Source organism: Podarcis muralis, chromosome 4, assembly GCF_964188315.1.
Source record: "Podarcis muralis chromosome 4, rPodMur119.hap1.1, whole genome shotgun sequence".
NCBI classification, from domain to species: domain Eukaryota; kingdom Metazoa; phylum Chordata; class Lepidosauria; order Squamata; family Lacertidae; genus Podarcis; species Podarcis muralis.
Genome location: NC_135658.1, coordinates 26,938,455 through 26,956,032, shown reverse-complemented (window position 1 = coordinate 26,956,032; position 17,578 = coordinate 26,938,455). Strand labels below are relative to the sequence as shown.

The following is a 17,578-nucleotide window of genomic DNA, read 5'->3' as shown; positions in this document are numbered from 1 at the left end:
ATAACCGTGTTTCCTTTAAAGATTGACTGGGTGCACCTTGAACAAAAGCTATTTGTGTGATTCCATACAGAGAATAGTTATTTAGTAACTTAATGCGAGCCTCCACATCACCGTTTTATTTGTATGCTGCTCAAGGTGGTTTGCAACATGACAAGATTTACATAATTACAACACGTAACAAAAGTCATAAACAGTCAATAAAACAAATCAAAAAGTACACAACCAAAGTGAAACAATTTCCACATAAATAATAAGATCTAAAAATAAAGATACAAAAATTAATGTCAATTACAACAACAAAACCCCCTAAATAGCCCAAGGGTCTATTCAGCAGCTTTTGTAGCTGGAGTCAGTCAGGGCCCCACCCTCCCAGACCAGGTGGAAAAAAGTTGGCAAGGCAGGGAGCAGGTCTTCCAGGACTCACAGACAAAATGGTCTCTGCAGTTTTGCCTATTAGACACATTTTTTGCAAACCAATTTTCCATAATATAATGAATTTTTGTTAGGTCCTTTTCACAAATATATGTGTTTTTATGTGTGCACACTTTACCTTATCATATGCATTTTTATACACGTTACTCAGCTAGAGAACTGCACTGCAAAGTTCAGAGAAAAGCAAATTTCAGAGAATGGCTGTGTTTCAGTTTGAGCAGCCTGCGGAATCAGGCCCACAGACCATCAAGTGCATCATCTTGTTTTCACAGTGGTCAACCAGATGCCTGTAGGAAACCAGCAAGCAGGATTCAAGCACACGAGCACTCACCTGTGGTTTCCAGCAACTGGTACTCAGAAGCATTGCTGCATCCAGCTGTGGAGGGCAGAGCACAGCCATTGTGGCTAGTAGCCATCCAATAGCCTTCTCCCCCATGAATTTGTCCAATCCTCTTTTAAAGCCATTCATGTTGGCTTCTACCACTCCTGTGTTAGCGAGTTCCATGTATGCTGCCTGAATCTCCCAACATTCAGCTAAAATTGGATGCAGTGTTTTTTTCCATGGGTATTCAAGGATACGCACATTATTATTATTTTTTTTTTAAAGTGTGGCACTTACTGTAACAACTTCATGGTGAGTACCGGCACCTATTTTTTTATTTATTTATTAAGAAAGCACTGATTGTATGTCCATGATATTGCTTTGGAAAGTGAAGACTAGGTACATTTGCTTTTAAATGCAAACTGGACCCCCCTATTCCTAGGAAAGGATTGCAGCTAATGCTACAGCCACAGACAACTGCAGTATATAAAGTTCCCTTCGTCTGCTGGCTGTTTTTAAAGGTTCCTTTTCAGGAAGACTTTTAGGCCACGAGTGGTTGTCCTTTCATTGAATTGTTTCAACTTGTGAGAAGCTACTCTGGTTAAATTAGCTTTTATGGCCTTCAATGTACTTCTAATCTTTTTTATTCTGCTGCTTTAGTGTTTAAATGCTGCTTTTATTCTTTTGCTTTATAGTTTTTAAAAACTGTTTTACTTTATTGTTACCCACCTGATTTACAACCAGAAGAATACCATATATCTCAGGTGTCAAAGGCCTGGATAAAAAAAGCTAGCTTGTACAATATACTACATCTTATAATTTCAGTACCTAGGGAATAATTGGGAGACATTAAATGAGTTTTATTCAGGCACAGTGACTTAATGGTGTACTTTCCCTTCAGTATAACCCAGTCTCCTCCCCACTTCCATCTCTTCCTTGGCTCAGGAGAAACCCTGCTGCAGGCCTGTGTTTAGAGGCCTACTGAAGTGCCAAGGCCTAACTAAACAGGACAACACCACACAATACATTCTAAGCATTGTAGTTTATGCCTCCCAGAGCTACAGTTCCCAGCACCCTTATCAAACTGTGGTTCCTAGGATTCATTGGAGGGGAAGCAATGTGCTTTAAATGCAGGTGGTGGACGCAATTCTGGCCATGAATCTCCCCACCATAGATTTCCTATAATCTCACCTCTTTAATAAACTATTTCACAATTGCCAGCAACTCTTTTGAGCCCGAATCAGTAGTCCAGATTCAAGAGGCAGCTCATTAGTTGACTTAACTAGCTATCCATGTGTTTATTTCACATGCTTATTTCAGTGGGACTTGAGCTCATGTTAGTGAGATGCGGGTGGTACTGTGGTCTAAACCACTGAGCCTAGGGCTTGCCGATTGGAAGGTCGGTGGTTCGAATCCCCGCGACAGGGTGAGCTCCCGTTGCTCAGTCCCTGCTCCTGCCAACCTAGCAGTTCGAAAACACATCAAAGTGCAAGTAGATAAATAGGTACCGCTCCGGCGGGAAGGTAAACGGCATTTCCGTGCGCTGCTCTGGTTTTGCCAGAAGCAGCTTAGTCATGCTGGCCACATGACCTGGGAAAACTGCAGGCAAATGTCAGCTCCCTAGGCCAGTAAAGCAAGATGAGTACCGCAACCCCAGAGTCGTTCACGACTGGACTTAACTGTCATGGGTCCTTTACCTTTTTTTACTGAGCCCAGGTTAGTGAGCCTAGAATTGCTGCATGAGATTCAAAGATTGCAAAATATCAAATTTTAATGTATCCAAACATATTTAGGAGTCAGTAGGCACTGAAGACTATTGTGATTACCTATATTCAAGGCTATCAGACTTTGCATCATGAAAGGTGCCTCAATTTATTTATTTATTTTTAAAATGCTATTTATATTGTAGAGCCAATGGGGAAAGGGCCACTAGAGGAAACAAAGCAAGCAGCGATAGCCTTAATTTTCCAGGCTGACAATGGTATTCTGTCCTCCCGTATCCCCTGGTATTGCCGTCGCTTTATGTTTCCTCTCTAATGGCATGAGCCAGGATGTCATAATATCCAAAATCAAATGTACCAGAAAATGTAATAAATTAAGAGTCAAGCCAGCAGAGTAATTGAAGAATAAAACTGGATGTTAAACAACAATAGACCATGTTATGGGGTAGTTACGGATCGACTGCTGTGCAGCAAAACACGCTGGAGGTGAGAGAGACCGTGTGATTTTGCTGTTGATGGCAACACTCCTCAGACTGCTTGCTTAAGTGAGGAAATAATGAGGGGGAAATAGCTGGAGTCAGTAGAGCAGCAATATGGTATCGCAGGAGGATTACAATGCCAAATTTGTTGTGTTTTGGATTTCGTAACAGCCTTTTATGTAGCCCATTGCAAGGCATGCAATAGCTTTTGAGAGAGATGTGTTGCTTCGCATGCTGTATACACACACTTTGTTTGCCCCCACAGCTACCCGTGATCAAACAAATTTTGCAGGTTTCCTAAACAGTTAAACAACCCTGCATATTCAGAGGTGAAAGTGGAATAAATGTACACATTATGAACAGCAATCCCTCTTTCAAACTTGCTAGCTGCTTCCAGGCTCCGGAATCCTTAAAACAGATCTGTAAAACGGCAAGCAATATTGCCCCCTTGTTACCACCCACCCTTCATCATAAGGCCCTTGGGGGCGGGCGTGTTACAACAGTTTAATGCTTCTTGCATGCCTGGTTGGAGGACAGAGAGGGATGTGTGAATGTGAAGAAACCATCCTGCTGTACAAAGGTACAATTCACATATAATGCTCTGCTTACTTTTGTTTGGTTTTTAATATGGTTAGAAGGGGAAAATACGAGTAAAAAATAAAAAGGAGAATTCCTTGGATGCCTAAATCCAGGTTTGGGGCAAGTAGTCTTTGGTGAGAGAGCCCCAGCAGAAATTTAAGATCACAAAACATTAAGCAAAGTAAAGCATGAAAATACAGGCTGTTAGACCTTTAAAATACCCCCTTCTAAGTTGCTTCCAAGCTTTCTACTTTCTTTAGCATAGAAAGAGACTACATGTTTGGTAAGTTAAAAATGATTTACTTACAAACTCTTCAATGCATGTGCTTTACCATACAACAGCAAGAAAAGACAGGTAACACAACTTAGGTTGGCTCCAGAAAGGTAAGTGTTTCTAAATAGTTTGTATAGAAACACAAAGGTGGCTGGCTAAAGCCATATGGTCTTAAGCTTGGAGCCAAGCTGGTAGGATTCACATGGTGGAATAATGGTAGAAAGTGGGAAAATAAAGAGTACATTAGCCATTCCTCCCAGAGTGAGGGAGTGTGACTTAGCTAAGCCTGGCAGGACAGCTTACTCTATGGTCTTAACCCCTTCATGCATTAATTAGAGTTAAGCATGTTGGTTATATGAGGCTGGATACAGTGGTACCTCGCAAGACGAATGCCTCGCAAGACAAAAAACTCGCTAGACGAAAGGTTTTTCCGTTTTCGATTTGCCTCGCAAGACGAATTTCCCCTATGGGCTTGCTTCGCAAGACGAAAACGTCTCGCGACTTTGTTTTCTGTCGAGTTGCAGCTCGGCATTCAAAGAAAAATCAGTCTCACACCTTATTAGGTTCCGAAATATGGCTGCCCTAGGGCTAATGCAGCACAGCTTTTATTGTGTGAAATAGAAAGATACAAAGTACAAGGACCTTCGCACTAGACTTATGCGAGCATCAGGCCATGCCACATTAGCCAATCATATGGGACAGCACGAGCTGTTCACGCGCTGTTCATGCTCCAAGGATGCTTCTAGCTGTGAGATCACCCTGTAACAATAAGAACTTTGCTCATGCCCTCCTGTACAAGCAATCATTTTCCCACATGTCCCCTTTTCTTGTTTATATTATTAGAGGAAAAGAGGGACCATTAGTCCAAACCGTATACTTCATTGCCTAAGCGTCTACACTTTGCAACATAAATTCCTCTTGTAACCCCTGTGGTGGGCCGTGGTCGGTACCACCATGCAGTGCATTGGGAAATCAAAGAGGGTATGCATTGAATGCAACAACACACCATAATGAAGCCAGCAATACATGCAATTACAATCAATAATATTTTTCTTAACCATAATCCATTAGGTAGCCAAGAAGACAACCACTCCCATGGATCAAAACCTTCAGGTGGATTCAAAGGATTATGGGCTATCATTTGTTCCATATGATCAATAGTAGCAGAGATATTGGTCGATTGATCAGTTATATACATGCAGCAATGAGAATAAATTAAGGCACAAATTCCACCTTTAGAAGCAAGGATCACATCTAAAGCATAATGATGTTGAAGAACTACATTTCTTATTTCTGATATTTCTTTGTTAATCATTTTTAAAGCCAAAATGGTGGAATTAAACAAATTTTCTGTCCAGTTTGCCAATTTATGCAAATCACGGTAATTCATGGCTGCACCTAAAGAAGGCAGAAGGGACCTAGAAATGGCTGTCCCTGTATATTGAGAAATAGGTGATTGTACTTCCCTTCTGTTACGCAAACGAACCGCTGGGAGCTTATCTATTTTATACACCAAGGGTACTACTATACCTAACGTGCAGGTACCAGAAAAGGCAGAGGGGATTTCTTTGTAGGCATGTGTGCCACAAAATAACCATAAGTCAGATTGAAGCAAACATGTAGTTCTGCTGCTCTTTCTCATCCAGTCGAACCAAACATAAAAGTCTCTACACGCAGCTTGTTGTTCATAGGTCATGTAAGTTGTGACATTATTAATTAAAACCTTTGGTCTGCCACTCATGGTTGTAACATTAAGAAAACAAGAAGATCCATTAATGTATTCATATGTCCAATTACAATATGGATAATGACCTAAAAATTTTTTGCTATTGTGATTAAAATGAAAACAATACGGAGCTAATTCTACAAGCGATAGAGATACAGGAGGTAAACTTATGCGATTGTCTTTCATATTATTGCTAATCTTATATGAAGCATTTATAGGAATACCATGTAATAAAATGCCAGATCTTTTTGATTGAGGAGGGATATGCATACACATCCAACAATCAGAAAGGTTAAGTATAGAAGCAAAATGATTAATGTCTCTAACGTAAGTATTGTTAGTCCAAATCTGATGATAAAGTTCAGGCCTCCTGGCCTTCTGCAAAAGAGCAGCACGACGAAAGCGGCGTTTTACAAAGTTCCCGGAGAGGCTCCACCCGTGTGAAGTGGAATTGTGGGGCCACTCAGGACGATGCCATATTGGTTGCTCGGGGGGGCAATAAGGGTGAGAATGGTGAATTATTCCAATAGCTGTTTCCGAGCAACCTGCGTGATATTTCGTGGCTCGATTATTGGCATGTAAAAACCACAATCCAGGAGAAGCCACACAGCCATTTCTGCAGATACAGGAGCCCATTTGCTGTAAATAGGCCTCATGTACTGCTCCGTGCACTGCTGAGCCAAGAATCCAAACCCAACGAAACGTGGTGACACAGATGGGATGGTCGCTACTGGGGGGCAAAACCCAAGCGATGCCGGTCTGACGAGGGCATCCTTCAAAGCCAGGCTTATTTCCCAAACAAGAAGCAACAAAACTGTAATGATATTTGATGGTTGAAGTGGCTTCCCAGAGAAAAAGGGGTAGGAACGAAGATGGTCTTTCAACGTGCCAGGAAACACTGGAACAGCTGTGGATCTGGAAGCAACCTGTACGACACTAAAGGACGCTGCAATATTTCTTCCTTCCAGAAATGAAGTTCAGCAGGCGTAAAATTCCTGTTGCCAAATAACCAGGGTGACCAATCTAAGATGTGCTTCAGAAAATTGACAAGTCCTGGCCTGTATCAAAGATGGGGCACTTTGTGCTGGAGTGACATTGCTGTGCGGTAGATCTGCACTGCGCACGAAAATAGTCCACTTTGCCACATCCAAAGCAGGTTTTATCCTTTGCAGGATTCTGGGACACGGTGGAAGACAAAGCTGTGGCTAGCAGGCAAGCTTTATGTGTCTCAGTGTCCACTGACTGGCAGGCTTTAAGCGCATCTGCAATGGCTATATTTGGCGTTGTCATCAAAGGGCGTAGTGCTTGCTTACAGTCCTCAAACGCAAGCTGGCGGACAATCAGTTCTTGGGCTGCTTCGTCCTGAACTTGCCGCTTAAGAGTGTTATCCAAGCGATCGACAAATTGTCCATAGGGCTTTGTAGGGCCCTGTCTGATGCTGCCCCAACGGCCATCTCGCTCATTCTTGTCATCAGGAACAGAGGACAGGGCTTCTTGGGCGGCAGCAGTAGTAGCTGTCCAATACATGGGATCAAGGGCCAACTGTTGGGCAATAGTAAGAAAATTGCCTTCGCCAGTTAAGCCATCAAGAACATCAGTTTGGTTCAGCATAATGGGGGCTGGGGGTGCAGGGCCATTGTCCTTGACAGAAGAATACAGTTCCTTTATGAATCTCAAATCAAACTGTTCGTGCCGGGCTGGGCCTCCCCCTGGCGCGGCAGGAGCAATCACAGGAAAGAGATTAGGAGTTGTAGAATCAAAAGCTAGCAACGGAGCAGCGGCACGGAGAGATTCTTGGAGAGGAGTAGTAGAAGCAGTGCCAAATGCCTTGGGCGGAGGAGGTGGAAGAGCAGGGGGTGCTGCAGGATTTGAAGAATGCAGGGGAGTGACAGGATGAGGCGAAGAGAGAATGTCCGGAGGTTTAGGAGGAAGGCTTGAGGCAGGCAAAGCGGGAGCTGGGAGGGCGGGCGAAGAAGCTGTTTCAGCAGCCAGAAGAATGTTTGAAGGAGTTAAGCATGACATAGCTTTGTAGACGTTACCCCAGGCATGCAAAACCTTGACATCAATCTGAGGATGATTTTGAAAGAAGTGTCCAATTTTTTTCCAATCGTCTAACTCCCAATTTCCGTCCTGGGGAAACCAGGGACAGTGAGTGTCCAGGGCTTTTATAAGGGACTTAAGGTCAGCTTTCCGAACAGTAAGGTTGTTACTGGCCAAAAGGAATTTAAGGTCTTTAAAAATTTTTTTCTGTGGTGCAGAGAGAGATTTTCCCATGATTGCAAGAGTTGCAAAAAGAGCAGGGAGCACTTACCGAGGGATCCTTAGGAGGATGAGAGAGAGGCGCCTTTTGCCCTGTCCGGGCGGAGATAAGTGCTGATAAGTCCGTAACGTAGTCCAGAATCACATTCACACGGGAGCTCTCACCGGGGATCCACTACGTGGATGAACGACGCGTCTGCAGCCCTTGCGGGGCGAGGTGAGAGCTGAACGTTGTACACACGGGAGCACTCACCAGGGATCCACTACGTGGATGAACGACGTGTTGGTGAGTGCGGGATCCGAAGCGGATGAAAGACGCGTGGTGAGCGCTGAACGATGAGAAGCAACGTGAAATCCGAAGTCAGTCACACGGGGCACCAATTGTCGAGTTGCAGCTCGGCATTCAAAGAAAAATCAGTCTCACACCTTATTAGGTTCCGAAATATGGCTGCCCTAGGGCTAATGCAGCACAGCTTTTATTGTGTGAAATAGAAAGATACAAAGTACAAGGACCTTCGCACTAGACTTATGCGAGCATCAGGCCATGCCACATTAGCCAATCATATGGGACAGCACGAGCTGTTCACGCGCTGTTCATGCTCCAAGGATGCTTCTAGCTGTGAGATCACCCTGTAACAATAAGAACTTTGCTCATGCCCTCCTGTACAAGCAATCATTTTCCCACAGTTTTCTTTGTCTAAAAACAAAGACATGTTTTGTTTATAAAGTTAATTTATTTTCCCTTCAATTTTTGAACTGCTCTTTACAGTATGTGTGACTTTAAAGAGCAGTTAATAAACTGTTGTTGTACCAAATTTGGCTTTGTTTGGACTTTTTTTGACCATAGGAACGCATTAATTGATTTTCAATGCATTCCTATGGGATTTCGTGCTTCGCAAGACGAAAAATTCGCTAAACGACAAAAATTGCGGAACGAATTAATTTCGTCTTGCGGGGCACCACTGTATATCCCAAAATCTTTACCTCTGACCCTGTCTACTACAGTGGTACCTCAGGTTAAGAACTTAATTCGTTCTGGAGGTCCGTTCTTAACCTGAAACTGTTCTTAACCTGAAGCACTACTTTAGCTAATGGGGGCCTCCTGCTGCTGCCGCGTCATCGGAGGACGATTTCTGTTCTCATCCTGAAGCAAAGTTCTTAACCTGAAGCACTATTTCTGGGTTAGCGGAGTCTGTAACCTGAAGCATATGTAACCGAGGTACCACTGTACCAGCATGTGGCCCCGGGGAGGTTGCCTAGGACCTAGATAAAAAACTAACTGTGAATAAAAGATGAACTTACCCCCTAGCAGTACAGTTTGGGAGCCAGTGGCAAATTTTCCATTCTTCTATTTTTTATTATATTTATGTTAGATTCCCATTTTCTTGCAAGCTCCCTACTTCCCTAGGGACCTTCAGTACTTCCCTTTCCCATTGGGCTGAAGGGGAGTCTACATATTTGCTGGGCAGGCCATCTGTGCCCTCGTCTTATTGCCGTATACTGGGCAAATCTCTTTGGAATTAAGTTCTGTTCGTTTTCAATAGAAATTACTTCTAAGTAGGCGTTTTTAGGATTGCATGTCTAATTGCATTTGAGGGAGCTCAAACTCTGGGTTCCTGGCATGTTGACATAAAAACCCTTCTGTGGAAGGCAGTCTCATTAAAACTAATGGGACTCGCTTTCAAGAGAGGGCAACTTTGGACGTATGCTTTACTTCAGTCAGTGAATTAGTGCAACACATACAGCCATGTCGACCAAGCACTTTCTTATTTAAGAACCTAAGAGCCTGCTGGATACGGCCAGTGGCCCATCTAGTCGAGCATCCTGTTCTCACAGTAGCTGAGGGAAACCTGCAAGCAGAATTCAAGCCCAAGAGCATCTTCTTCCCTCCTGTGGTTTCCAGCAACTGCCGTTCAGAAGCATTGCTCCTCCAACTGTGGAGGCCAGAGCAGAGCCATCTTGGGTTGTAGCCATCAATAGCCCTTTCCCCCATGAATTTGTCTAATCGTCTTTTAAAGCCATCCAGTGGGAGGGAGTTCCATAGTTTAACTAGGTATTGCATGAAGAACCACTTTTTAAAAATCTGTCTGGAATTTGCCAATATTTAAGCTTCACTGGATGTTCATGAGTTCTAGAGTTATGGGAGAGGGAGAAAATCTCTTATTTATCCGCTTTTTCCATGCCTTGCATAATATTATGAACTTATTTCACACCACCTTTTACCCACCTTTTGTCTAAACTTAAAAATTCCCCAATTTTGCAACCTTTCTTCATAGGAGAGGCACTCCATCTGCTTGGTCATTTTGGTTGTCCTTTTCTGAATCTTTTACTTTTTTTAATAATAAAGTTTTTTATTCTTACACCTTTGCTGAAAAAAGCCAAGTTCAACATTTAACATAAAAAACGAAGCACATTTTACACATAAACTAAAAGAAAAGAAAGAAAGAAAGAAAGAAAGAAAGAGGAAGGAAGGAAGGAAGGAAGGAAGGAAGGAAGGAAAGAGGGAAGACTTCTGATTGATTCTCTTTCAGCTTTATAGACTTATGCAAAACCCTTGCTCAATAATAACATCCAACTCTTCTACTTTCCATAAACCAACCTTTTTTCAGTCTCCAAACAAGTTCATTTTCCTTTTTGTGCAAAAAGTCCATAAGGGCTTTTGAATCATTAATAAACGTCAACAATGATTTCCCTCTAATTAGACACATCAAGTTGGCCGGCTCAGCCAAAGCCATTAATTTCAACAACCATTCTTCCACAGTAGGTAATGATAAGTCTTTCCATCTTTGTGCATGTAACAAACTCACTACTGTGAATCTTTTCTGAATCCTTTCCAACTCCACAATCTCCTTTTTGAGGTGATATTTGATACTATATTTGTATAGTGGCATTATGATGCTGGCGATTTTACTTTCCACTCCTTTCCTAATGATCCCTAGCAAGGAATTTGCCTTTTTCACGGCTGCCGCACACTAGGTTGGCATTTCTTTCACTAGCAGACAGTTAAAAAGCAGTTGGTTTTCAGTTGTGTTTTTAACCTCTAAGGACTGCTTTGCACATAGGAAGTTCTAGAAAGTTGAGTTGTCAGAAAGTTTTCCCTGATGTTTAGTCGGAATCTCCTTTCTTGAGTGTTGATGTTGACTCTTTGACAAAAATGTTGAAAATCCTTGGTTTAAAGATCTAAGTATGCAACTTGCCATTGTACTTCTGAATGCTTAAGTCTACTTTATAGTTCTCTGGATGGGGGGGGGGGAATCAAGTTGGAGACCAATAAATAGCAAAATCCTATTAAGCTCTGCCTTAATAGCTACATTCCTCTGAGCTAAGCATAGCCATTGGGTTTAGGTAGCATCCATCAATGTATTTTGCAATGTTTTAAATTAACCTAATGATGCATCCAGGTTTTATTAAATCCAGTGCAATTTTTAAAACAAAGGGGCCATTCTTGCTCTTCTTAAGGTTGCTAGGTAAGCTCCTTCTTGATGAGACATTATAATAATTCTATACAACTAGAAATTGTGGGGACCTTGCTTGACAGTACAAGAGAGAGCTTCAATTGTTCCTTGGCAGTTTCTAATCAGAAAACAGTGAAACGCTGAACAGTATTTCATTGTTAATACGGTTGAAGCAATTTTGGATCAGCATTGGTAAAAGAAGCTATTGTTATTACCGGTATTATTGTAATTACTATTTACCCACCTTTCACCAGCTGGTCCCAGGACAGGTTACAATTTATGCCACTTTTGCATTTATAAAAAAAATAAAAATCAAATTGATACACTTTTTCAGTGTGTAGTAATGTTCATGTACCTTTAGCAGTTTCATGTGCTAAACTATGATTGATTGATTAAAATACCTTTTATCCCATTTCCTTTTGAAGCTTACTTGAAGGGTGGGAAGCATTAAAATGGCATTAAAAAACGGTGCTCCATAAAACAGAGTAAGTACAGTCAATAAATCTTGAGCAATCAAGTCATTGGGTTGCTAAAATGAGAAAGCCCTGAATCATTTTGAAGACTTTGGAAACCCATTTTAAGGAGAAACTTCCACAGCATCAGACTCGGCTACATAATCCATATCTGCCTTTCCTAATTCTCTTGTTGTTCACTCACTGTCTGATGGCTTACTACATCAAGGGTAGTCAATGTGGTGCCTCTCAGGTGTTGTGGACTACAGCACCTATAATCCATGGCCATTGGCAGTGATGACTAGGGTTGATGGAAGTTGTAGACCAAAACATCTGGAGTGTGGCAGATGGCTACCCCGGTCTACGGTCTCAAAGGCCATTGTGGAATATTCAAAGGTCAACAAGGAAACAGACAGCAATTGTCGAAAAGAGTTGATTATTTCTTGAACTATGCTGCCAGGTCTTTCTTAATTGTTTTGTTTTGATATGACCTCATCCACATTTCCACTGATTCAGAAATTACAACAAACACTGGCATTTGTCATTAATTTCCATTCAAATTTGTGTGACTATTATAGGTGACTATGGAACATTATATTGGGTTGGATCCAGACTAAGAGTGCAATCCTAACTATGTCTACTTAGAAGTAAGTCTTAATTAATTCAGTGGACATTCTCCCAGGTAAGAGCGGTTAGGACTGCAGCCTAAACTGCTTGGACTTAATTTCCATTAAAATCAATTGGTCAGGCTAGTCATGACTGACATAAGTCCCATTGAACTTTTTGTTGCCATCTATCTGTCTTGAGAGACAATGGAGTGTGCCTCGGGGGATGAAGTCAAACTGCTGCATCAGCAGCACTGAAATGACCTCCAGGAGTAAGCCTGGGCAGGTTGTACAGAGGTCCAAGGCCCCTATGTTGGCTCCGCTAATGTGGTCCAAAGGAAAGCAGAGCTATACATTTGGCACCAGCTTGGCTGCAGAAGTTGCTGGAAGAAGGTGTACCAGACGCTATTGATCTAAGGCTTCCACTCCAGATTTTTGTAGGGTTTACTCCTTATCCTTTTCTTTTCCCCAAATATTTACAAGGCAGTGGAGGTTTATGATCAGGGTTTTCCTTCTCTTAGATAGGCTACCTTCCCAAGTTGATGAGTCCCATCTGCCCCTCATTTCCCTCTACAGCATGTGCAGAAATGACCTCCTTGACCATTGGACCTACTATTTGCCTTGCCCGCTCAATCTTCCGGTGCCTGTCTTCACAGGCAGAAGAAGTTCCTAACTCACTGAGGGTTTGAGACCCGTTGGTTACCCTCACCTGGTTTAGCCGGCCAGTTGAAGCCATTTCCCAGAGTGTGGCCGCTGTCACATGCTGACAGCTTCTAGGAGCCATAGGTGAGAGCTCAGTGCAGGGTGGGGACCAAAGGTGGACAAAGTACCCCAGAGGGAGCACAACGTGTTCCCCACCAGAGGTACTACACCTTCCCTAACACCCCACATACCCCTTTGACCTTAAGTTCCTTTTCAGTTGACTTAATCTGGATCCAGTGAATTGGTTTTTTAAATAGTCAGATTCCCCCCACCCAGTGGACGTGATATTGAAGACTTCCAGAGGTTGTGTGTAAGTTATGTCCATAGTCCTGAAGGGGTAGAATGGACTGTCCCACTTGAGAATGCCATTTTGGGCAGCTCTTCTATGGTGTGTGCATGTGCTTTTTAAAATTGTTCCTAGTGTAAAAAAAATGAGTACGTTGGGGAGTAATTTGGGCTAGAATCACTCTGCCTAATGTATTAGGTTTTGTTTCATTTTCGCTTGCAGGTTTGTTGTTTTTTTGAGATGTGGGTGCGTTGAAAAAATGGCACCCCCTACCTGCAGCTGAACAAATTAAATCCACTTTATGGCCTCTTTCTGCTTCATGGGTAAACTAGACCTCATTTTATGACAGTCATGCTATCAGACAAACCTACTCTATAGGGTTGTTGTGAGAGGACAGGGAGGTTAACCCAGTTGTTTGCCGCCATGAGCATCTCTGAGGTGGGGTAGGGCACAAACGTGGTGACAGAAATAAATGAATGCACTCCTGTGTCTGGAAATTGCCGTCAATGCAGTCTTTTGTTCAAAGAAAAATCCTTTCCTATGGCACTACGGCTCAGAGCTTGTCATATCTGAAGTGGTTTATATCAGGCAGGATTTCTGATAGAGGAGGACAGGTGGGGGTCAGAGAGCTGTAGGCTCCGATTTACATGGCGGCAGCAGATGCCCTTGCTTAGAATATTATTACAGTGACAAGTCTCGGGGGCCCAGTTGGTATCTGTGTCCTGAAGGCCTGTATGAAACGCTTTCAGTCTTGTTGCCAATTTTCAGCGAAAATTGCAAAACCCTGATGCTACCTCCCATTCAAATTGGATGTGTGCCCCTGGACCAGGTATAATGGGGAATGTTTTACATCCTGAAGTTACTGCAGGAGGTGGACAGCTTATAAATAGAGCTGTTGTTCTGTTTTACATTCAGCCAAATTGACTTTGAGAGCTTGGTGTGGGCTGGAAGGAATATCAATTGACAGCCCCTTTCTTGTTTATCTGAGAGAAGTTTGAAGATGAAGGATGAGAAAAGGAATTTTATATGGGGTTTTTTGTGTTCAGAATTTTGCTTCTCTGCTACAATAAAGACAGCAGAATGTGCTGAGTTGGTGTGCCTACAGTCCTCAAGAAGAATTTGGTTTGCCACGCCTCTTTATCCTGCCCTCAGTACTCCCCTAAAACACACACACACCCTTGGCTAGGAAAGGGACCTTGTGGCCCACCCAATGTTGTTGAACTACAGCTCCCATAATCCCTCACCACTGAGCACACTGACTGGGGCTGGTGGGATTTGGAGTCCAACCACATTTGGAGGCCTGCAGGTTCCCCATCACTGTTTCAGGCCATATATGATGTCGGATTTGGGGCAATTGATCAGCTGATTGTTGGTGATTACAGAGAAGTGTGTGTTTGTTCCAACTTGTGGCACATCTCTCCAGTCTTTGGGGGGGGGGTAGGGAGAGGGCACAGCCAGGCCACAAACTCAAACTGGTTTAATAATCTTTCTACTAGGGGAGCTGTGGGAATTATAGTTCTGTGAGGGGGACAGGAGTCTCCTAATAATTCCCAACACCTTTAGCAAACTGCAATACCCAGGATGCTTTGGCGAAAACCAAAGCAGTATAAAATCAATACGAATGATTAGTGTGGATGGAGCCAAACTGATGAATAGCTGCTCACCTGGTCCCCACATTGAATAAAAAGTTCCAGCAGACAATTATGCAATGAAGATTTTGTCTGTTGGAAAATATCTGACTGCTTTCTCTCTCTCCAGCTCTTCAGGATTTATGTATGACATAAATGTTAGGCACACGGAATAAGGAAAAAATAAATAAATCCTGTAAGCTACTAACTTTTCTGGACTTGTTTGTAAGACTGCTCTAACAGCACATGCCAGGAGGTCTCATGGAAGGGAAATTTGAATCCCATTAATTGTCTCTTGATTGCATTGTGCCATCTATTTCCACTCTATGCACATCCTTGCATTCTAGACAACCAGGTTATTTTGGCTTAGTGGTCTATGTACGTTTCAAAACCACTGGTGCATATAGTGGTTTTGGAAACACCCCCTACTATATGCAGTAAGCACATGCTCTCAACAAGTACTTAAAATTTGGAATTGCAAGATGGCATTGCCTTGCTACACCTGGAGAAGCATTTATATGCCTAATCCTAGCCTGGAGCATGTTTTTAAAGTCTTGATTTATTTAATATGCCCTCCAGGGAAAGCAGTTTGAATACTAACGCCCTGTGGATCCTTTTAACTATGACAGGTGCCACTACAGCACGTACCGAGCCGTGGTTGTCAAGGCTGAGCTTGCATTTATGTGCCATTATGTGCGAGAACCAATTTGCAGTGTTTAAAGCAGAGCCTGCAATAGGTCGCTGTGCTTAGAGCCTGCACTAGGTTGCTGTGGCTGGCGCTCTTTTAATTATTCCACTGGTGTATTTTGCTTATACTAGCACGCTGGCAGCCTTTCCTCTCTCGAACTTCTGTGTTATCATGTGATCTCCTCCTCCTCCACTGGGAAGAACAATGCCTCTCGCCCTATGGCTTTACACGTTGCTCAGGTATGTTTTGCTCCTGCTTAAATTGCAATACAAAAGTGTGAGAGCACAGGAGAGAAAGGGGAATCGATATTAAGGTTGCTTTGACATTAGCAGCTTCTGTGGCAGCTGTTCTGAGCTATCAGCCTACCTTCCTGCGGAGGGTTTGCAAGGAATCCTACTTAGGCGTTCCTCCTCATGATCTCGGAAGTGGGAATGGTGTTTTAGAGACTGCATTCACGTTGGGGTGGGGGATTGTTTCAGAGAAATCTCCCCAGAAGCAAGAATGCATGGGATCACTCCCCCTCCAAACTGCCTTTGGAACTGAAGAGGGTAGACCTGGTAGCCTGAAATAAGGTTCACTTTTATGTTAAAATGCACTGTGCTTGAAAGGTAGCTTGCATTCATATGGCTTTTGCATTTTATGTTTGGCAGTCCATTGTAGCCATTACCTTAAGAAAGGGATAACAGCCCTCCAGATGTTGTATACTGCAACTGCCTTCAGCCATAGCAAGCATACAGGCGTGTTTTGTAGTTGAACCAATGGCTTCAAGTTACAAGAAAGGAGATTCCAACTAAATATCAGGGGAAACTTTCTGACAGTAAGAGCTGTTTGACCACGGGTAGGCAAACTAAGGCCCGGGGGCCAGATCTGGCCCAATCGCCTTCTCAATCCGGCCCAGGGACGGTCCGGGAATCAGCGTGTTTTTACATGAGTAGAATGTGTGCCTTTATTTAAAATGCATCTCTGGGTTATTTGTGGTGCCAGCCTGGCGTTTTTACGTGAGTAGAATGTGTGGTTTTATTTAAAATGCATCTCTGGGCTATTTGTGGGGCATAGGAATTCATTCATTTCCCCCCCAAAATATAGTCCGGCCCCCGACAAGGTCTGAGGGACAGTGGACCGGCTCCCTGCTGAAAAGGTTTGCTGACCCCTGTGTTTTACAATGGAACACTCTCCCTCAAGAGGTGATGGACTCTCCTTCCTTGGAGGTTTTTAAATAGAGGTTGGATAGCCATTTGTCATGGATGCTTTAGCTGAGATTCCTGCACTGCAGGGAGTTGGGCTAGAGGACCCTTGGGGTCTGTTCCAGTGCTATGATTCTGTGATTCAAAACAAGATGGAAGGCCCCATATTGGCTATCCTTGCCCTAAGAGAATTGCTGTTTCAACACAGAACATCTTCGTTGAACGTTAAGGCTTCTTTCAGGGGAGCAGAACTGGACCTAACCAGTGTGCCAGAGCCTTAATTCCCCCACCTCCTGTGGGCCAACTTTGCTCTTTGACAGGTGAATGGCCCTGCCTGTGATGATCAGTGGTTATGGCAAAGGCCCTTTGAAGGCCATCTGCAGGGGCTGTTTGATTCCAAACCATTTCTGCAAACATACGAAGCAGGACTTGCTGACAGTGAGCCCCTTTGGGGAATGCCTTAGTGTAGCCCATACCAGCAGGGCTCGCTGTCAGCACTGATCGCTTACAGCAGGCTCCCTCTCCCCCAGTGACTCAGGTGTGGGGCAGGTGGGGCATGGCTTGGTGGAAATGGCCTTGCAGGCAACGCTGAGACCTGTGCTGGCCCTAATTTGGCCTGTGGGCTAGAGATTCCTTACCCATGGTTTATACTTTAAATAGTCCAGAATCCCAGCCATCACGATGCTGCTGACCTCTCCTCTTTTGCTTTTAAATTCAACCCTAACAGAGGGTCGTAACTTCTCTGTAGTTAGCTTGGAAGGAGGGAGGGGAAATGAGAGATATGTA

At 43.3% G+C, this 17,578-nt stretch overlaps 2 protein-coding genes across 3 annotated transcripts in view; one reads left to right on the top strand and one right to left on the bottom strand.

Annotated features, from left to right (window-relative positions):
- LNX2 (ligand of numb-protein X 2) overlaps positions 1-17,578 on the top strand; it is an 83,430-nt gene that overhangs the window by 21,487 nt on the left and 44,365 nt on the right. The window contains exon 1 of one of the 2 annotated variants that reach the window (XM_028726390.2): positions 15,828-15,847. The exons of the other annotated variant lie outside the window; for it this stretch is intronic. The gene's annotated coding sequence lies outside the window, so the exon portion shown is untranslated. Of the gene's footprint in view, positions 1-15,827; positions 15,848-17,578 lie in introns of those variants that run through there. 2 annotated transcript variants of the gene reach the window in all.
- Positions 4,372-6,396, bottom strand: LOC144327475 (syncytin-B-like). Its single transcript, XM_077927106.1, has one exon. It carries the CDS (start codon positions 6,167-6,169, stop codon positions 4,667-4,669), a length of 1,503 nt encoding a protein of 500 aa, XP_077783232.1. The 5' UTR covers positions 6,170-6,396; the 3' UTR covers positions 4,372-4,666.

Bases quoted from the DNA above. Each gene is read 5' to 3' on its own strand.
- LOC144327475 (XM_077927106.1), bottom strand. From the start codon at position 6,169: ATGGGCTCCTGTATCTGCAGAAATGGCTGTGTGGCTTCTCCTGGATTG.